Source organism: Electrona antarctica, assembly GCF_951216825.1.
Source record: "Electrona antarctica genome assembly, chromosome: 8".
Lineage (NCBI taxonomy): Eukaryota > Metazoa > Chordata > Actinopteri > Myctophiformes > Myctophidae > Electrona > Electrona antarctica.
Window position 1 is genome coordinate 35,112,679 of NC_136789.1, and position 22,792 is coordinate 35,135,470.

Consider the following 22,792-nt stretch of genomic DNA (forward strand, 5'->3'; position numbering starts at 1 on the left):
TTCATTGGCATCACGCCATCTGCTGGGCCATTTGCGCCATATCTATGATTTGTCATGTCCAACTTCCTGGTCTCAACTGCGCATGTTTCTTTCCTTCCATGGAGCACCATGTGAGCAACATGGCGTCGCCCGTACGACGCCATGTTGTCTTCGCGTCTCGTCCTCTTTAGACAGTCCTTGGTCTGTACACTGCATTAACATGACTCGTTTCCATAAACGTCTTGGCATCAGCCATAGCCGTTTCCATTGTTCTGACTAAAGTGACAGTTTTATAAAGTGTTAATTCGTGCTCAGACAACAGTTTTTCACGGATGCGGGACATGCATGTCTTCTATTTGATCACGTAGCATTTCAGATTCCATGGCGCCAAAATTGCACGTCTTGGCGAGCTCCCGTAGCGCTGCCAAATAGTGATCAATTGACTCACCCACAGCCTGAGCACGCTGCCTAAAACGGTACCTCTCCGCAACGATGTTGACTTTTGGTGTAGAGAAGGTCTGTAAAGCCAGCACATTTTGAGCTCTTATTTTGAAAAGCCGCCATTTCCGCTCCGCTAGCAGTAGTCCTAAGTTAGGAATTTACACGGAGCTGGGCCGGCCTTGTTTACATTGTGAATCCAGACCGGAGCTCTGCAGAGCTCTAGATCGTCAGCTCTGTGCCGTCAAAGAAACGCTGTTTTGACCAAAATGCCATCTAATCTGGGACAAGGAATAGGAGATACAGGTGATTGAAAAAAATGGATAGAATGGATTATTATGGCGACGACGATCTAAGATGAGCGATCCAGTGCTGTGCTAACAACACAGCTAGCTAAACGGCTAATGTAAGTAGCATTATGGGTCGAGCAATCGAACGCACTATAAAAGCGCAATTGCTGAAGGGCTTCGGCAATGGCGTTAAGTGTTAGTATCAAAATTAGGCTTCAATTGACAAAGGTCTTCGCCAATGGCGCTGAAAGTATTAAGTTGCATAAATAAATCACAGGGAAGTATTTAGGAGACCGGTCTGTTTACTTCTATCTCCACAGTCCACATGCATCACAGCGACACAACCTGCCTTCCTTCTTGTCTTACACACACCACACTACCACCCTCTAGTGGGTGGATGCCAAACATAATCTGAACACAACAATGGCCTTACTGTATACTGTAATCCAGCCAGATATTATCTTTGACCCAATCTCCACACGAGACACACGTTCGTACCATGCAGGGGTTTGTAACTGCATGAGGCCTCTGTTCCTTTAACCCTGTCCTCACTGTTGTTGTTATTGTTGTGAAATCATGTGACGTTGTTGTGTTTACCATCAGCCCTCAAAAACACCCATGTACATCTCCTCCTTGTCTGACAGCCTGCAATAGAGTGTCAAAGTTTGTAATCCTAATTTGCAACTTTGCATTTCCAGTTCCCTCTGCTCAAAGTGACTTTGAGGTCATGCAATGTAGTTCATGTATAGCCTTTTAATTAAATAAATCATTGCTTGATTGATTGATTACTTTATTGAAAATACATAAAAAAGGATAGAGACACAAGCGAGCCATTATAGGCTTGTTTCTGTTGTGGGCCTCTTGGGGAAAGGGAATGGGGAGCAACAATACAAAACAGATTTTTTTCTATTGTATTTTGCCCGTCATAAAAAACGATGCAAAGATTGCCTTGCTGAACAAAATGTGTACTGTAGCCTACTGTATGTATCATACATTTGTGTACACAGAGTTTATTTTCGGCAATAAAAAAAAATTAGAAATCCAATGGAGGAATCCCCTGTGCTTTCTGTGGAGGGAACCAGCTGGGAAATGTTTACTTTTACAAAAATACATAATGGTTGCAGGCCTGTCATTTTACATCAGTGTTTCTCAAACGATGGGCTGGAACTTGGGACCCATTTTTTGTATCGCAGACCCATTTTTCTGCGATGCATGAGTAAAAATCTTAATTTTAAGCAAAAGGCTAGTGACAGAAGGCTAGTGACAGAAGGCTAGTGACAGGTGCGTAGAATACTTTATACTGTCGGATACTTGGCCAAATGTTGCTCTTTATTAGGTTGATGTTTCGGTCGATTAGACCTTCATCAGGACAGACAATATCTCATTTACAAAAATGTGCGTAAAACAATTATTTCAAAAATGATTCCAGCACATTTTCCAAAAAATCGAACAACAAATTTCATAATAATTGTCAAAGCTTACCTTTTATAAGAGTGGAAAATAGCAGCTGTCCAATGTGTTTCATTGTGTTCTCTACATTTTTATCCCACGATTTTGCAACCCAGTGTCAATTATCTAATGTAATCCTGGGCGCTACACTTCCTCTGCCATCCTGGGGAGAGCAACGGACTGACCTCATGCTTCCTTCTATGCATGAGGAGTCCAAGATGCTTCTTTTCACCTATACCCTAGACTCTAGGGTATAGGTGAAAATGGGTTCTCAACGTGTTTGGCCAGGGACCCCCGGAAATGCTTTGGCAATGTCTCGTGACCCCTGCCCCGCCCCTTCCCGACCCCCAATATAAATTGACTGCTACAATAACCTTAATAATAGAGACAATACACCATAAATCACCAGATATAATTATTAGGGTGTATGCATGTACTATGTGTACTATATGTAAACTCTTCATTTCCATTTTCCAGCGATTCAGTTGCAAAAAAAATGAAAATAATTTGGGAATAATTTGGCGACCCCCCTGAGGGGTCGGGACCCATGGGTTGAGAACCCCTACCCTAGGGGACACAGGGAGAACATGCAAACTCCACACAGAAAGGCACATGTTTAATTCATGATGTACCGTATGCATGGGTACCCGGAGAGAGAGACAGAGTTTCTATTTTTGGGTCTTGAACTAAAAGCGTTTGGGAAACAACACTGTATAGTAGCCTACATTTCACCTCACCAACCCATGTGTGTTTGTAATGCTGAGTTCACACTGGCAGCTACAAAGATGTAAAGTCTACCACTGCTTTTCAATTGAAGCAAGCGACGCATGAAGATATTAAAGATGGAGTGCCATGATTTTGTTCCACCCTAAAACATGATCACCAGGTCTTATTGTTATATAAGTGGGAAGAATTTAAAAAAAAAAACGTGTATAGTATTTGTTAAAATGTAGTTTATATGTGGACATGCCCACCAGTTCATTAAGTATGCCTGGTTTGCCTGGTGGGTGGTGATGGGTGGTGATCCACCTGAACTGAAGCCGCACCCACGGCTGTAGTTGTATGATAAATACAAAAAAGTAATATAGTGACATCACTTTATCAGCCCCTCCCCTAACCCCCTTAGGGGAGGGGCTGATAAAGTGATGTCACTATATTACTGTTTTCTTCATTGGCACGTTTGACTGTCAAGGGTTCAGCCTCCAGGAAGAAACCCTAAATCCAAAGGGAAATACATCATTGCACATGACAACGACTCCAGGGTGTCTAATGAAGTACTGTCACCTCATAGACACATGGAAAACTGGAAAAATACAAAAAATGTGGCACTCCATCAACAGCAGCAAAGATACAAAGACGTTGAGCCTGGTTTCAGCAACAAAGATACAAAGCTACACATAATGCTGTGGTTCTTTGTATCTTTGTATCTTTCGTATCTGCTAGTGTGAACTTGGCATTAGATGCTCCATATATTCCTGGCCGCCATCCAACTGATCCTCTCCTGTTTCCCACCTCGCTTCCAGGACTTCTTGGGACAGATGTTTTGTACTCTCGGGGAGATCGTGGGTTCACCAGCCAGCCGACTGGAGAAGCCACTAATGTGAGTACATATTATTTCACCAATCTCACCTTTTGTAATTTTCGCTGTCTGTTGGAAACAGTACTTTGCATTGCATGTTTTACTGCAAGTGCTATTCCAGCTCCTGGCAATATATCAGCACTCTGGATGGAACTCCCATTGAGTGGGTGGAGCGCTACGAATACCTTGGTTTCTGCTTGGATAAAAACCTACATTTTAAATTGCATATCGATTATTTGTGCAAGAAGCTCAAATTTACCCTGGGCTTCTTCTACAGACTGAAGGCTTGTTTTTTGCCCGTTCCTCTGGGCTTCTTCTACAGACTGAAGGCTTGTTTTTTGCCCGTTCCTCTACAGACTGAAGGCTTGTTTTGTGCCCGTTCCTCTTCTACAGACTGAAGGCTTGTGTTTTGCCCGTTCCTCTACAGACTGAAGGCTTGTTTTTTGCCCGTTCCTCTGCCCGTTCCTCTGCCCGTTCCTCTTCTACAGACTGAAGGCTTGTGTTTTGCCCGTTCCTCTACAGACTGAAGGCTTGTGTTTTGCCCGTTCCTCTACAGACTGAAGGCTTGTTTTTTGCCCGTTCCTCTACAGACTGAAGGCTTGTTTTTTGCCCGTTCCTCTACAGACTGAAGGCTTGTTGTTTGCCCGTTCCTCTACAGACTGAAGGCTTGTGTTTTGCCCGTTCCTCTACAGACTGAAGGCTTGTGTTTTGCCCGTTCCTCTTCTACAGACTGAAGGCTTGTTGTTTGCCCGTTCCTCTACAGACTGAAGGCTTGTGTTTTGCCCGTTCCTCTTCTACAGACTGAAGGCTTGTTGTTTGCCCGTTCCTCTACAGACTGAAGGCTTGTGTTTTGCCCGTTCCTCTTCTACAGACTGAAGGCTTGTTGTTTGCCCGTTCCTCTTCTACAGACTGAAGGCTTGTTGTTTGCCCGTTCCTCTTCTACAGACTGAAGGCTTGTTGTTTGCCCGTTCCTCTACAGACTGAAGGCTTGTGTTTTGCCCGTTCCTCTTCTACAGACTGAAGGCTTGTTGTTTGCCCGTTCCTCTACAGACTGAAGGCTTGTGTTTTGCCCGTTCCTCTTCTACAGACTGAAGGCTTGTTGTTTGCCCGTTCCTCTTCTACAGACTGAAGGCTTGTTGTTTGCCCGTTCCTCTTCTACAGACTGAAGGCTTGTTGTTTGCCCGTTCCTCTACAGACTGAAGGCTTGTGTTTTGCCCGTTCCTCTTCTACAGACTGAAGGCTTGTTGTTTGCCCGTTCCTCTACAGACTGAAGGCTTGTGTTTTGCCCGTTCCTCTTCTACAGACTGAAGGCTTGTTGTTTGCCCGTTCCTCTTCTACAGACTGAAGGCTTGTTGTTTGCCCGTTCCTCTTCTACAGACTGAAGGCTTGTTGTTTGCCCGTTCCTCTTCTACAGACTGAAGGCTTGTTGTTTGCCCGTTCCTCTGCCCGTTCCTCTGCCCGTTCCTCTCGCAAACAATAAGGTCACTGGTCTTTTTCTGTCCCAGCTGGACTTTGGTGATCCATTTATAGCGGCTAGGGGCGACGGAGGCTCAGGAGGTAGAGCAGGTCGTCCAATGATCCATGTGGCTCAGGAGGTAGAGCAGGTCGTCCAATGATCCATGGGTCGGTGGTTTGAATCCCGGCTCCTCCTGGCTACATGTCAAAGTGTCCTTGGGCGAGACACTGAACTCCACTCTGCCTCCAATGAGTCGGTCGGTGTGAGCTCGCCACCATTGGTGTCTGAATGTGGGAAGTGAGGACACTGGCGTCGACTGTTCGCCACTTCACCTCCCAATGTATGAATGAATGGACCGTTGTAAAGCGCTTTGATTACGTATAGAGAATTGCTATAAAAATGCAATCCATAAATATTATTATTTAATATTAATTTATTTATCCCAAAGGTCAAATTACCCTTCATGATTTTGGGGGATAAACATTTAGGCCTATACCACAAAAACATATTATTTACAATCAGTGTAATATCAATTAGTGTAATATCAATTATTTGCAGATATCGCATTTGGCCGACCAGTTGAAACACTTTTAAAGTCAATATCAGCCGTTTGTTTTCCAGTACTTTCTGCATGTTGGCTTTGTAGATACAGGGTTATTTTTTGCCCCGACAGACAGACAGCATCGTTATGTAAATCCCTGCCTCAGTCCAAGACCTTGTGCTCCTCCGTGGTGAATACATGATGCAGGCCGTCCGCCTTGCTGTGGCTGGTTAAGACCATAATGCTGCTCCTTGGTGGTGCATATGCAGCCCCCAGCCAGCCAAGACCCAGCCCACAACAGCCCTGCCAATCAGGGCTCAGCCCTATTGGCACGGTAGGTTGCGTTGCGCGTTGGTCTGGCGAGTGGGAGCCCCGGGTTCAATCCCCGCTTTCCGCGTAATGCTACAATCTGGCGTAGTCGGCAGGACGTGGAGCGTGATATCCTCGCGTGAGCGATATCACGTGGTGTGAAGTGAGAAGTGCGAGGACGTGCTTCAAAGACTGAGGGGTGATTGTAGCCCCCCAGCCAAGACCCAGCCTGCAACAGCCCTGCTAATCGGGCTCAGCCCTGTTGGCAAGACAGGTTGTGCGTTGGTCTGGCGAGTGGGAGGCCCGGGTTCCGCCTAATGCTACTCATACATGATGCAGGCTTTCCGCCTTGCTGTGCTGGTTAAGCTGGTGCAGGACCTGCATGCATAACAAAGCAGAAAGCACATCAGCCTCTGAACTCAACGTGCTAAAAGTAGCCTGACATGTCCAGACCAATAATATCACTGCGTGTGTGTGTGTGTGTGTGTGTGTGTGTGTGTGTGTGTGTGTGTGTGTGTGTGTGTGTGTGTGTGTGTGTGTGTGTGTGTGTGTGTGTGTGTGTGTGTGTGTGTGTGTGTGTGTGTGTGCGGCTCAGGCCGTTGCTGAGATGTGCTTGCGGTTAAGTTTCTGGTTTAAGGACTTCAGTGTTTTGTACCATACTATTGTAGGAGTATCGAACAAAGAATGTTTGCTTTCGCCATCTTTGTTGAAGAAGAGTCTGGGCAATTAAGGTTTACCATCAGATCATGGTCTGATTTTGAATCTAAATGGCTTTGTGTTTCTGCTATTGTCCTGGCTCTGCTCTAATTAAGAGCAATTTAGAAGTTTGGCATTTAATGGTTTGTTTACTACCCTGTTTCCTGTAATGGATTGGTATTGTTTAAGCCTTGTGGAAATGTGGTGTTTAATTTTAAAATCCACTGCTTCTCTGCATATCTCCTTTCCCCCTCTGTCCAGGTTTGATTAGATTCTAATCCACAAACTTCCAAGGCACTAATTCCGTGGGTCATGAAATCCTGTACAATTAATAATGTTCTTTTGCATTCTTTATATTATATCTATGTTGGTTTAGTCTATCTGCTATTGTGTTCCTAGTTTCACCCACATATTGTAGGTTGCACTTGTTGCATGTAATTAGATAGACACAGTTACTAGTATTAGCCTGTATGATTTGTTTTATTCCCACCATTCTCATTGTGGTTCTATTTTTCACCTGTTGTTTAGGTCTGAAGTAATCCGGTTTCTTGCGTATCGGTCTGTCTGTCTCCTTTAGTTTGCTATGTACAAGGTACAGTTTTTGTTCTTCCTATGCTGGTATAATTTTGTATCCGTTTAGTAGGTCATCCGTCCTATTTGCAAAGTTCCTCTTTATTTTCATGTTTGTTATTCTGCTTAGTGTCGAATAGGTAAGGGTTTGGGTTAAGGTTAAGGTTAGGTTTCTGGTTTAAGGACTTCAGTGTTTTGTACCATACTATTGTATGAGTACTAGGCATGCCACGGTATGAGATTTTACAGTACGGTACGGTGCCGGTATTGAAAACCTATACCTCGGTATTCCACGGTATTTATATTAAAAAAAAAAAAAAAAAAGATTGCCCCCCCCCCCCCCACCTATGTCTAGTGACTACCCCACCTCCTTATAAGCCCTTTTTTGTTCCCCAACCTGTAGGCCTACATATCTTATATTTTTATTTTTACCTTTTATGATAATTTGAATTTTGTTATTTGTCATGTGACTTGTCATGATTATGAATTGGTTAACCAGGACCGAATGGAAACAAGACTGCAAGGACTTTTTTCAGTGATCCCTTTGGACATGTGTTTGACTGTACCCTATAGTGATTACATTTCTGCCAATAAAGTATTCAATCAATGAATCAATAGCTATTCCCCACTGTATTTCACTGTACTATGGCTCCCCCTAATGGCCGTTTTGTACCCTGCACACTGGAGCAATCTGCTCCAGGTAGTGCAATCTGCGCATGGTCACAACTGCGTGTCTCTGTGTTGACAGTTCACACTTTTAGTTTACTACATGTGGAAATATGGAATATACAATTGGATCTGGGTGTCTTTCAGCAACACTAACTCAAAGGTAGGAAGCAACTTTTCAATCTACTGCAGCTGTGTGGTGAAAATAAATGTTTTGCCTTAGTCTGGGAGTGGAGTTGCACTGCATGCGCGCAGCATGCGCCGCCCACCAACGCTGTATTAAAATACCGTAAGCTCGGAAATCTCACGGTATCAACACCGTGGCTGTTCCTGTCGCGGTATTACCGAAATTCGGTAAACCGCGGCATGCCTAATGAGTACCGAACAAAGAATGTTTGCTTTCGCCATCTTTGTTGAAGAAGAGTCTGGGCAATTAAGTTTTAGTCTTACTAGAAGTAAGGTTTGGGTTAAGGTTAGGGTTAGGGTTTGGGGTTAGAGTGTCCTGCCGCGTGAAAGACTAGCGACTGCCGCGGGTGTTCCGCGGCTCATTCCGCTGTGGCAGAAGCTAATGGTGTTGGCAGGGAGGTTACGGAGGGGAAGCAGGGAGGTTACGGAGGGGAAGCAGTGAAAAGGAGAAAAAGAAGAACGCACGTGCACACACACGCACACACGCCAAACCTCGACCACCCTGCAGAAAATAAGAGCTAGTTAAATATATCGAGGAGTTTGTCTTTCTTCGACCCCGTCGGCAAACTACAAGCCAGTTAAACAGTTAGTCTTTCTTCTTCTCTTCGACCCCCGACAGTCGTCTCTCTCCTTGAAAAGCACTTTAAGGCTTTAAATCCTTAAGTTTGTTTCTCTGTCGAGACCCTGAGGCTCTGAGGCTGTTATATCGAAGGTTATTGAATGAGCAAAGAGCGCTCTGCGCTCTGCACACACACGCACGCACGCACGCACGCACGCACACACACACACACACACATCCATCCATCGGCTACAAATACACCACACAGTTTGTGGTGGAACACAATTATTTTATTTCATTCCTTTCAGACTGATACAGTATATCAGACAAGTTATAACTACTGTAAATTTAAACTGAGGGTGAAAAGAGGTAACCTGACTCCGCCAGATGGGGCAGCAGAGAGTACACTGGGTTCCCCCAGGAGCCATGACTTAGTTCTAGGGGTGTGACGATACATTTACTATAGTTCTAGGGGTGTGACGATACATCTACTTAGTTCTAGGGGTGTGACGATACATCTACTTAGTTATAGGGGTGTGACGATACATTTACTTAGTTCTAGGGGTGTGACGATACATTTACTTAGTTCTAGGCGTGTGACGATACATCTACTTAGTTCTAGGGGTGTGATGATACATTTACTTAGTTCTAGGGGTGTGACGATACATCTACTTAGTTCTAGGGGTGTGATGATACATTTACTTAGTTCTAGGGGTGTGACGATACATCTACTTAGTTCTAGGCGTGTGACGATACATTTACTTAGTTCTAGGGGTGTGACGATACATTTACTTAGTTCTAGGGGTGTGACGATACATTTACTTAGTTCTAGGGGTGTGACGATACATTTACTTAGTTCTAGGGGTGTGACGATACATTTACTTAGTTCTAGGGGTGTGACGATACATTTACTTAGTTATAGGCGTGTGACGATACATTTACTTAGTTCTAGGGGTGTGACGATACATTTACTTAGTTCTAGGCGTGTGACGATACATTTACTTAGTTCTAGGGGTGTGACGATACATCTACTTAGTTCTAGGGGTGTGACGATACATCTACTTAGTTCTAGGGGTGTGACGATACATTTACTTAGTTCTAGGGGTGTGACGATACATTTACTTAGTTCTAGGGGTGTGACGATACATTTACTTAGTTCTAGGCGTGTGACGATACATTTACTTAGTTCTAGGGGTGTGACGATACATCTACTTAGTTCTAGGCGTGTGACGATACATTTTAACAGCCATGGTTGACGATATATACGATACGTGGGCGATATTGTGTCGCTGTGGAGATACGATACGATTCAATGATTTGAAATCGACACAGTAACTATTTAGCAAATACGTCTGAAAACCTACCTCTTCAGACTCCACCATGGCCCGCAGCACTAGCCCCTTAGATAGCACTTTATGTAGACTTAGATAGCATTTTAAATATAGCACTTTATGTAGACTTAGATAGTATTTTAAATATAGCACTTTATGTAGACTTAGATAGTATTTTAAATATAGAACTTTATGTAGACTTAGATAGTATTTTAAATATATAACTTTATGTAGACTTAGATAGTATTTTAAATATAGCACTTTATGTAGACTTAGATAGTATTTTAAATATAGCACTTTATGTAGACTTAGATAGTATTTTAAATATAGCACTTTATGTAGACTTAGATAGTATTTTAAACAGACTTATAGCATTATGTAGACAGCACTAGAATTGCATTTTATGTAGTCATAGCACTTTATAGTACACATGTATTTATATAGTATAGTATAGTTTATATAGATACTCCACTGTTACGTTCTTAGCTTACGCATGTTTCATGATAAATACTTTTTATGTATGTGATGTATTGCCATGCTTTTTGTTATTGCTTAATGTAAATCGCTCTGGATTAAGAGCGTCTGCTAAGTGCCTAAATTGTAAATTGTAAATTGTTAAATACGTGTGAAACTTGTGGATAGTGCAGGTTTTATTATTATGGATATAAATGAGTCAGTGATGACTGAGTCAGTGATGACTCAGTGATTCTCTGGCAAAAAGATGGACATTGTATTTGAACACATTATGGACAAACCCACTACGCCTTGACATGAACACAGAGAATACACACATTATGGACAAACCCACTACGCCTTGACATGAACACAGAGAATACACACATTATGGACAAACCCACTACGCCTTGACATGAACACAGAGAATACACACATTATGGACAAACCCACTACGCCTTGACATGAACACAGAGAATACACACATTATGGACAAACCCACTACGCCTTGACATGAACACAGAGAATACACACATTATGGACAAACCCACTACGCCTTGACATGAACACAGAGAATACACACATTATGGACAAACCCACTACGCCTTGACATGAACAGAGAATACACACATTATGGACAAACCCACTACGCCTTAACATGAACACAGAGAATACACACATTATGGACAAACCCACTACGCCTTGACATGAACACAGAGAATACACACATTATGGACAAACCCACTACGCCTTGACATGAACACAGAGAATACACACATTATGGACAAACCCACTACGCCTTTGACATGAACACAGAGAATACACACATTATGGTCAAACCCACTACGCCTTGACATGAACACAGAGAATACACACATTATGGACAAACCCACTACGCCTTGACATGAACACAGAGAATACACACATTATGGACAAACCCACTACGCCTTGACATGAACACAGAGAATACACACATTATGGACAAACCCACTACGCCTTGACATGAACACAGAGAATACACACATTATGGACAAACCCACTATACGCCTTGACATGAACACAGAGAATACACACATTAATTGTATCGACAGACCAAGTGTAGCGATTTGGAATGGAAAAGTAATTAAACCATTCTGGGCAGGAACCCCTTTTGGTGTTGTAAGCATTATGTTATAGTTTAGCTATTGAAAAATAGCAGATCTACAAGCTCATAGCGCGGCACCGAGTGCCGCGCTACGAGCTTGTAGGTCTGCTATTTTTTGAAAAATCGTGAAAATGTGGCGCAAATCTAAATATATTCTTTCAGAGCGTTTTTAACTGATATCTTTGCTTCTGGGGGGGTCCCTGGAACAACATATTTTGAGAATGGGGGGTCTGCGGCCAATTACATATAATTCAGGGGGTCCTTGACATTAAATAGTTTGAGAACGACTGACAATGGGGGTTTTCAGAAAACTAATGATTTAGAAGAACATTTTTTTAAATTTCGACGTCCGTCCAAAATGGGTTAAACGAAACCTCTCTTTGTCTTTTTGTCTTCCTAAAATTGGGCACAAAGAAGAAGAAGAGGAGCCGCGTGGCTTAGAAAGGATAACAAGAGATAGTCACGTTAATCCATTTAGGACGATTCTGTCCAAAGATCCTGACCGTTTTCTGAAAAACCCTATGTTTCTATGTCAGTGGTTCTCAAACATTTTCATGTCAAGGACTCCCAAGATTATATGTAATTGGCCACCGACCCCCATCTGAAAATATGTTGTTCCAGGGACCCCCAGAAGCAAAGATTTGAGTTAAAAACGCTCTGAAAGAATATATATTCAAATATTTTCACCACATTTTCACGATTTAAAAAAATAGCAGACCTACGAGCTCGTAGTGCGGCACACCGCGCTATGAGCTTGTAGATCTGCTATTCAATAGCTAAAGCATAACTTAATGCTTAAAACAACAAAAGGGGTTCCCGTCGAAAATGTGCTAATCGAAGGATTAACAGCAGGAGGAGACGAAGGGAGAGAGAGAGAGGCCGGGCGACCGAGCGAGTGCACATCTGACAGATGTTTTTTTTCCCGAACAGCTAATTATTGTAATCAGAGTAAAAGGGCAGAGAGCTGTGCGAAATTACCCCAAATCACCCCTTTCTGTGTCCGCTCCACTTGGGCGTGAGCACTAAATACAGCTTTAAAGTAGGGGGGGTCACGGAGGTGTCACCAGCCCTTTGTGTGTCCGTCCGTCATCAGATAACGTGCTGCTACGAGGCCACCGTAATTCAGATGATGATGATGTGATCCAAATGCATCTGTTGTTGTTGGAGGAATTATGAACGCCGTGCTGCCTGTTCTGGGCTCTTAGAACTGGTGATCTGTGAGGAATCTGGGGATGTTGCTTACAAGTGGGCCCCCAGATAACTGTCAAAACAATAACATTGTTAATTGTATCAATAATATTATAACATCTATCTATCTATCTATCTATCTATCTATCTATCTATCTATCTATCTATCTATCTATCTATCTATCTATCTATCTATCTATCTATCTATCTATCTATCTATCTATCCGTTGTGATAGTGTTGATAGGAACTTAAAGTATACTACATTGATCCAAGCCAGAACACGATTGATTGATCGTTCAAATGCTTTTGAGATTTTCAGTTGAGTGGGTCTCGATCCACAACATGGTTGAGATCCACTGGTTTTAGAAGATTAGGCTTGAGTGAATTTCAGCTCGTGTTCCTTACCTTACCTTATACCTTACCTTACCTCCGGCAAAAAGGAGATGGAGGAGCTGACGCTATCGTCACATCATTTGTGCGATTTGCTATTTGCAATTTAATTGAGGCATTTAGCAGACACTCAGAGGAGGACTGAAGTCAACGACAGGTTCAAGTGCAGAGTGGCAGGGAAACAAAGTGCTACAAAGTGCAGGTGTTTACCGTCTATAAATCTGTCTAAATGGTAAATGGAAACCGGCTTCTGTCTAAACAAGTACTTAGACAAATAAAGTAGAGTTGTTGAAGTAGGGGTTGAAGTGGAGTTCTCATACACTGTCACACATAAAGTAGAGTTGTTGAAGTAGGGGTTGAAGTGGAGTTCTCATACACTGTCACACATAAAGTAGAGTTGTTGAAGTAGGGGTTGAAGTGGAGTTCTCATACACTGTCACACATAAAGTAGAGTTGTTGAAGTAGGGGTTGAAGTGGAGTTCTCATACACTGTCACACATAAAGTAGAGTTGTTGAAGTAGGGGTTGAAGTGGAGTTCTCATACACTGTCACACATAAAGTAGAGTTGTTGAAGTAGGGGTTGAAGTGGAGTTCTCAGACTCTGTCACAATCAAAGTAGAGTTGTTGAAGTAGGGGTTGAAGTGGAGTTCTCAGACTCTGTCACAATCAAAGTAGAGTTGTTGAAGTAGGGGTTGAAGTGGAGTTCTCATACACTGTCACACATAAAGTAGAGTTGTTGAAGTAGGGGTTGAAGTGGAGTTCTCATACACTGTCACACATAAAGTAGAGTTGTTGAAGTAGGGGTTGAAGTGGAGTTCTCATACACTGTCACACATAAAGTAGAGTTGTTGAAGTAGGGGTTGAAGTGGAGTTCTCATACACTGTCACACATAAAGTAGAGTTGTTGAAGTAGGGGTTGAAGTGGAGTTCTCATACACTGTCACACATAAAGTAGAGTTGTTGAAGTAGGGGTTGAAGTGGAGTTCTCAGACTCTGTCACAATCAAAGTAGAGTTGTTGAAGTAGGGGTTGAAGTGGAGTTCTCAGACTCTGTCACAATCAAAGTAGAGTTGTTGAAGTAGGGGTTGAAGTGGAGTTCTCAGACACTGTCACACATAAAGTAGAGTTGTTGAAGTAGGGGTTGAAGTGGAGTTCTCATACACTGTCACACATAAAGTAGAGTTGTTGAAGTAGGGGTTGAAGTGGAGTTCTCAGACACTGTCACACATAAAGTAGAGTTGTTGAAGTAGCGGTTGAAGTGGAGTTCCCAGACACTGTCACACATAAAGTAGAGTTGTTGAAGTAGGGGTTGAAGTGGAGTTCCCAGACACTGTCACACATAAAGTAGAGTTGTTGAAGTAGTGGTTGAAGTGGAGTTCTCAGACACTGTCACACATAAAGTAGAGTTGTTGAAGTAGGGGTTGAAGGGGAGTTCTCAGACACTGTCACAAATAAAGTAGAGTTGTTGAAGTAGGGGTTGAAGTGGAGTTCCCAGACACTGTCACACATAAAGTAGAGTTGTTGAAGTAGGGGTTGAAGTGGAGTTCTCAGACACTGTCACACATAAAGTACAGTTGTTGAAGTAGGGGTTGAAGTGGAGTTCCCAGACACTGTCACACATAAAGTAGAGTTGTTGAAGTAGGGGTTGAAGTGGAGTTCTCAGACACTGCCACACATAAAGTAGAGTTGTTGAAGTAGGGGTTGAAGTGGAGTTCTCAGACACTGTCACACATAAAGTAGAGTTGTTGAAGTAGGGGTTGAAGTGGAGTTCTCAGACACTGTCACAAATAAAGTAGAGTTGTTGAAGTAGGGGTTGAAGTGGAGTTCTCAGACACTGTCACACATAAAGTAGAGTTGTTGAAGTAGGGGTTGAAGTGGAGTTCTCAGACACTGTCACACATAAAGTAGAGTTGTTGCAGTAGGGGTTGAAGTGGAGTTCTCAGACACTGTCACAAATAAAGTAGAGTTGTTGAAGTAGGGGTTGAAGTGGAGTTCTCAGACACTGTCACACATAAAGTAGAGTTGTTGAAGTAGGGGTTGAAGTGGAGTTCTCAGACACTGTCACAAATAAAGTAGAGTTGTTGAAGTAGGGGTTGAAGTGGAGTTCTCAGACACTGTCACAAATAAAGTAGAGTTGTTGAAGTAGGGGTTGAAGTGGAGTTCTCAGACACTGTCACACATAAAATAGAGTTGTTGAAGTAGGGGTTGAAGTTGAGTTCTCAGACTCTGTCACACATAAAGTAGAGTTGTTGAAGTAGGGGTTGAAGTGGAGTTTTCAGACACTGTCACAAGTAAAGTAGAGTTGTTGAAGTAGGTGTTGAAGTGGAGTTCTCAGACACTGTCACACATAAAGTAGAGTTGTTGAAGTAGGGGTTGAAGTGGAGTTCTCAGACACTGTCACACATAAAGTACAGTTGTTGAAGTAGGGGTTGAAGTGGAGTTCTCAGACACTGTCACACATAAAGTAGAGTTGTTGAAGTAGGGGTTGAAGTGGAGTTCTCAGACACTGTCACACATAAAGTAGAGTTGTTGAAGTAGGGGTTGAAGTGGAGTTCTCAGACACTGTCACACATAAAGTAGAGCTGTTGAAGTAGGGGTTGAAGTGGAGTTCTCAGACACTGTCACACATAAAGTAGAGTTGTTGAAGTAGGGGTTGAAGTGGAGTTCTCAGACACTGTCACAAATAAAGTAGAGTTGTTGAAGTAGGGGTTGAAGTGGAGTTCTCAGACACTGTCACACATAAAGTAGAGTTGTTGAAGTAGGGGTTGAAGTGGAGTTCTCAGACACTGTCACACATAAAGTAGAGTTGTTGAAGTAGGGGTTGAAGTGGAGTTCTCAGACACTGTCACAAATAAAGTAGAGTTGTTGAAGTAGGGGTTGAAGTGGAGTTCTCAGACACTGTCACACATAAAGTAGAGTTGTTGAAGTAGGGGTTGAAGTGGAGTTCTCAGACACTGTCACAAATAAAGTAGAGTTGTTGAAGTAGGGGTTGAAGTGGAGTTCTCAGACACTGTCACAAGTAAAGTAGAGTTGTTGAAGTAGGGGTTGAAGTAGAGTTCTCAGACACTGTCACACATAAAGTAGAGTTGTTGAAGTAGGGGTTGAAGTGGAGTTCTCAGACACTGTCACACATAAAGTAGAGCTGTTGAAGTAGGGGTTGAAGTGGAGTTCTCAGACACTGTCACAAATAAAGTAGAGTTGTTGAAGTAGGGGTTGAAGTGGAGTTCTCAGACACTGTTACAAATAAAGTAGAGTTGTTGAAGTAGGGGTTGAAGTGGAGTTCTCAGACACTGTCACACATAAAGTAGAGTTGTTGAAGTAGGGGTTGAAGTGGAGTTCTCAGACACTGTCACACATAAAGTAGAGTTGTTGAAGTTCCATCACGCAAGGCTGTTTCGTCAAAACCAAGTGCCTCCCCCCCTCCTCCCAGAAATGTGTGACGGAACAATTAGGGGCGTAACGATACATTTTACAGTGTTACGATACGTACCACGATACATGGTTGACGATACGATACATGGTTGATGATGCGATACGTGGTTGATGATACGATACGTGGTTGACGATGCGATACATGGTTGACGATACGATACATGGTTGACGTTACGATGCATGGTTGACGATACGATACATGGTTGACGTTACGATGCATGGTTGACGATACGATACATGGTTGACGATACGATACATGGACGATATTGGTTCATTATGGCGATACGATACGATTCAATGATTTGAAAATCGATACAGTAACTATTTAAAATGCATTGACATTTAAGTAGTTAAACCCCTATTTTAGTTTTACTATATCGTTACAGCCCTCCTAACAATGTATAAAGTCACCATATGGACTTTGTTTTACTATATCGTTACAGCCCTCCTAACAATGTATAAAGTCACCATATGGACTTTGTTTTATTATCGTTACAGCCCTCCTAACAATGTATAAAGTCACCATATGGACTATATCGTTACAGCCCTCCTGACAATGTATAAAGTCACCATATGGACTTTGTTTTACTATATCGTTACAGCCCTCCTAACAATGTATAAAGTCACCATATGGACTTTGTTTTACTATATCGTTACAGCCCTCCTAACAATGTATAAAGTCACCATATGGACTATATCGTTACAGCCCTCCTGACAATGTATAAAGTCACCATATGGACTTTGTTTTACTATATCGTTACAGCCCTCCTAACAATGTATAAAGTCACCATATGGACTTTGTTTTACTATATCGTTACAGCCCTCCTAACAATGTATAAAGTCACCATATGGACTTTGTTTTACTATATCGTTACAGCCCTCCTAACAATGTATAAAGTCACCATATGGACTTTGACGAGGCAGTGCGATTGCGTTCTTTCTTTTTTTCAATTTCCTGAAAAGTTAATATTTTAATTTGGACATGGTTTCTGCTCGACGGCAGAGAAGCCGCACAATGTTTCTATTCCTGCTGCTGTTCGTTATGGTTGACGGTCTGTCTATCATTTCATTAAGCGTGTCTCTTCAACCATGCTGTTTGTACACGCTGGATATATTCACCACCTGCACACCAAGCATCTCTGTTGTACACGCTGGGTATATCCACCACCTGCACACCAAGCATCTCTGTTTGTACACGCTGGGTATATCCACCACCTGCACACCAAGCATCTCTGGTTGTACACGCTGGGTATATCCACCACCTGCACACCAAGCATCTCTGTTGTACACGCTGGGTATATCCACCACCTGCACACCAAGCATCTCTGTTGTACACGCTGGATACATTCACCACCTGCACACCAAGCATCTCTGTTTGTAACGCTGGATACATTCACCACCTGCACACCAAGCATCTCTGTTGTACACGCTGGATACATTCACCACCTGCACACCAAGCATCTCTGTTTGTACACGCTGGGTATATCCACCACCTGCACACCAAGCATCTCTGGTTGTACACGCTAGATATATCCACCACCTGCACACCAAGCATCTCTGTTTGTACACGCTGGATATATCCACCACCTGCACACCAAGCATCTCTGTTTGTACACGCTGGATATATCCACCACCTGCACACCAAGCATCTCTGTTTGTACACGCTGGATACATTCACCACCTGCACACCAAGCATCTCTGTTTGTACACGCTGGATATATCCACCACCTGCACACCAAGCATCTCTGTTTGTACACGCTGGATATATCCACCACCTGCACACCAAGCATCTCTGCCGTCTGTAGTGCCAGTTATACCGGGACCTAGCAATATATCTCTATAGTATGTACCATGTTGTTGCTGTTGGTCAGTGGTGGAAAGTAACTAAGTATAGGCTACTTTTACTTCTCCGCTGACCTCCCTGACTCCACGAGAATTGCTTTGACACATTTCAGGAGAGAAGTTCATTTGTTTTGGAGAAACAATTGGCTGTACAGTATGTCGTTGTTCAGAGCAGAACCATGTCGGATACTATAGTTGACCTTTGTGACCTTTGTGAACTCTAGCTTAACACATTTAGCCCCGCGACCAGATTCTACAAAAAGTCTTCTAAATCATGACAGTTTTCTGAAAACATATATTTTTCTATGTCAGTGGTTCTCACACTATTTCATGTCAAGGACCCCCAACATGTAATTTGCCAACGCCGACCCCCATCTGAAAATATGTTGTTCCAGGGACCCCCCTCCAAGAAGCAACTATATGCGTAAAAAAAATATTCGTGAAAATATATTCAAAGATGATGTGCCTCATTTTCACAATTTAAAAAAAAAATCAGACCTACAAGCTCGTAGCGCGGCACTCGGTGCCGCGCTACGAGCTTGTAGATCTGATATTTTTCAACGGCTAAAGTATAACATAATACTTAAAACACCAAAAGGGGTTCCCGTCCTGAATGGGATAATATGACGGGAGCATCGCTGCTTGACTTAAGCTGTGATGTGTACATCCTTCCCCCAGGGCTGTCCATCTTGTATACCAGAGAACTCTACTGTACAACGCTGTAAAACCCTCGCTGCTAATCTAACTCCCGCTGCTTACCGACGTCGGTCCGTCTGGTAACGTGTGCACCCTCTCTCTCGGAGTGACAGATAGGATAGAGAGGAGATGCACACGGAGGAGTTTACATGTGTGTACCGAAGAAGAAGAAGAAGAAGAAGACGACGGGTGATGCTCTTGAGACCGTCTTGCGTTGGCAGATCTATAATGACCCGACGACCTCAGGGCTGCATACGAACTGGTGTGTGTGTGTGTGTGTGTGTGTGTGTGTGTGTGTGTGTGTGTGTGTGTGTGTGTGTGTGTGTGTGTGTGTGTGTCTGTGTGTGTGTGAGAGAGATGCGTGCGCTCATGCAAAGCCTTGCAATAGAAGGAAGGTGGGGTATGTTTACCCCCACAGCGGTTCTGCTCAAGGATGTTTATAAAGTCCAGTTGTACAGTACTTACCGGAGCGGTGAGGAAACACACACACACACACACACACACACACACACACACACACACACACACACACACACACACACACACACACACACACACACACTGACACACTGCTCCTCGGCTTAATTGTATTGATGGTAAAAGTACTGAAATTAAATGAGTGGTGGTTTCATTAGCACACGGCCACTGTGCTCTGCATCCTGGAACTATACAGTACCGTACAGACAACAGACTCCATGTTGGAACTATACAGTACCATACAGTAGACAACAGACTCCATGTTGGAACTATACAGTACCGTACAGTAGACAACAGACTCCATGTTGGAACTATACAGTACTGTACAGTAGACAACAGACTCCATGTTGGAACTATACAGTACCATACAGTAGACAACATACTCCATGTTGGAACTATACAGTACCGTACAGTAGACAACAGACTCCATGTTGGAACTATACAGTACCGTACAGTAGACAACAGACTCCATGTTGGAACTATACAGTACCGTACAGTAGACAACAGACTCCATGTTGGAACTATACAGTACCGTACAGTAGACAACAGACTCCATGTTGGAACTATACAGTACCATACAGTAGACAACAGACTCCATGTTGGAACTATACAGCACCGTACAGACAACAGACTCCATGTTGGAACTATACAGTACCATACAGTAGACAACAGACTCCATGTTGGAACTATACAGTACCGTACAGTAGACAACAGACTCCATGTTGGAACTATACAGTACCATACAGTAGACAACAGACTCCATGTTGGAACTATACAGCACCGTACAGTAGACAACAGACTCCATGTTGGAACTATACAGTACCGTACAGTAGACAACAGACTCCATGTTGGAACTATACAGTACCGTACAGTAGACAACAGACTCCATGTTGGAACTATACAGTACCATACAGTAGACAACAGACTCCATGTTGGAATTATACAGTACCGTACAGTAGACAACAGACTCCATGTTGGAACTATACAGTACCATACAGTAGACAACAGACTCCATGTTGGAACTATACAGTACCGTACAGTAGACAACACAGACTCCATGTTGGAACTACTGTATATAGTACATTCCGCACCTCTTGAGTGCCGTCTTGTGTCCACCTGGCGTATATTATATCTTCGCCTTTGACCTCACGCAGCTCACCGGCCACGACGTAGTTGACCATGGGATCCGCACGTAATTCTGACAGAGCATTCGTCACCCCGGACATGCGCTGCACCTGTGTTTGGGGTTAGGGTTTGAAGGAGGTTGTCGTTTGTCGGACCAATGGCAGTTGGTGCGGACGGCTGTCCCCTTGGTGCTGGTGTTGTGGCCAATAACCCAACGCCATTGGTACTGAAGAAATGTGGCCTCCATGCAGACTCGGTACCTCCAAGGATGTGCTGTGAGAGTTCTAAATGCCGTAGTAGAGTGGTGCGATGTGCTGTGAGAGTTCTAAATGCCGTAGTAGAGTGGTGCGATGTGCTGTGAGAGTTCTAAATGCCGTAGTAGAGTGGTGCGATGTGCTGTGAGAGCTCTAAATGTCGTAGTAGAGTGGTGCGATGTGCTGTGAGAGTTCTAAATGCCGTAGTAGAGTGGTGCGATGTGCTGTGAGAGTTCTAAATGCCGTAGTAGAGTGGTGCGATGTGCTGTGAGAGCTCTAAATGTTGTAGTAGAGAGGTGCGATGTGCTGTGAGAGTTCTAAATGTTGTAGTAGAGAGGTGCGATGTGCTGTGAGAGTTCTAAATGCCGTAGTAGAGAGGTGCGATGTGCTGTGAGAGCTCTAAATGTCGTAGTAGAGAGGTGCGATGTGCTGTGAGAGTTCTAAATGTCGTAGTAGTGTGGTGCGATGTGCTGTGAGAGTTCTAAATGTTGTAGTAGAGTGGTGCGATGTGCTGTGAGAGCTCTAAATGTTGTAGTAGAGAGGTGCGATGTGCTGTGAGAGTTCTAAATGTTGTAGTAGAGAGGTGCAATGTGCTGTGAGAGTTCTAAATGTTGTAGTAGAGAGGTGTGATGTGCTGTGAGAGCTCCAAATGTCGTAGTAGAGTGGTGCGATGTGCTGTGAGAGTTCTAAATGTTGTAGTAGAGTGGTGCGATGTGCTGTGAGAGCTCTAAATGCTGTAGTAGAGTGGGTCAGGCGGACAGGCAAGCAGGCAGACTTCAACTGATCATGCAAGGGAAATGCAGTTGTCATAGCAGCACAGAGGGGGGAAAAACAGATGTGATATGAATGCAGGCAAAGCATACTACTATTAATAATGGATTGCATTTTTATAGCGCTGTTCCAAGTGCTCAAAGCGCTTTACAATGGTTCATTCATTCATACATTCGGAGGTGAAGCAGCGAACAGTCGACGCCAGCGTCCTCACTTCCCACATTCACACACACCAATGGTGGCGAGCTCACACCGACCGACTCATTGGAGGCAGGGTGGGGTTCAGTGTCTTGCCCAAGGACACTTCGACATGTGGACAGGAGGAGGAGCCGGGATTCGAACCGCCGACCCACGGATCACTATGGTCTGCACCCTGTGGGCCCTGAGGATTATTGATTGTTCGATTGATTTTATTTGGTGACATTAAAAAAAGAGCACATAAAGAGCAGCACATTCCGACATACAGTCAATTCATCACTGAGGATGGAAACACTAAGAAAGCCCAGGTGGGCTTATTTATTACAACGTACTGTGGGCTGCATATCTATATGGTATGTACAGTAGGCCTGTAGGCCTGTCCTCGGTGGTGACGCAATTAAGATGTGTTTCAAAGGGGAATGTATATATATTAAGTGACTAAAAGAAGAAAGAAAGAAAGAAAGAAAGAAAGAAAGAAAGAAAGAAAGAAAGAAAGAAAGAAAGAAAGAAAGAAAGAAAGAAAGAAAGAAAAAGAAAGAAAGAAAAAGAAAGAAAATCTTTAAAAAAAAATACTTGGATTTTGTTATTTTGAAGCCAACTTTTAGGACTTATAGAAGACTTTCTTTTTTTTAGGATCGGCCTCAGTCCAAAATGGGTTTATGTTCCCCAGGCTTCGTGTCAGACAGTGCAAGGCTGGCATGACCCCACACACACTCACACACACACACACACACACACTCACACACACAGACACGCACTCACACTCACAGCAC

At 43.3% G+C, this 22,792-nt stretch overlaps 1 protein-coding gene across 1 annotated transcript in view; it reads left to right on the forward strand.

Moving 5' to 3' along the window:
* Positions 1 to 22,792, forward strand: part of LOC306928736 (copine-5-like) — a gene marked incomplete at both ends in the record, with an annotated part of 380,797 nt that overhangs the window by 184,907 nt on the left and 173,098 nt on the right. The window contains one exon of the mRNA XM_079509009.1: positions 3,680 to 3,756. Coding sequence (XP_079365135.1) covers positions 3,680 to 3,756 — 77 coding nt within the window. The remainder of the gene's footprint in view (positions 1 to 3,679; positions 3,757 to 22,792) is intronic.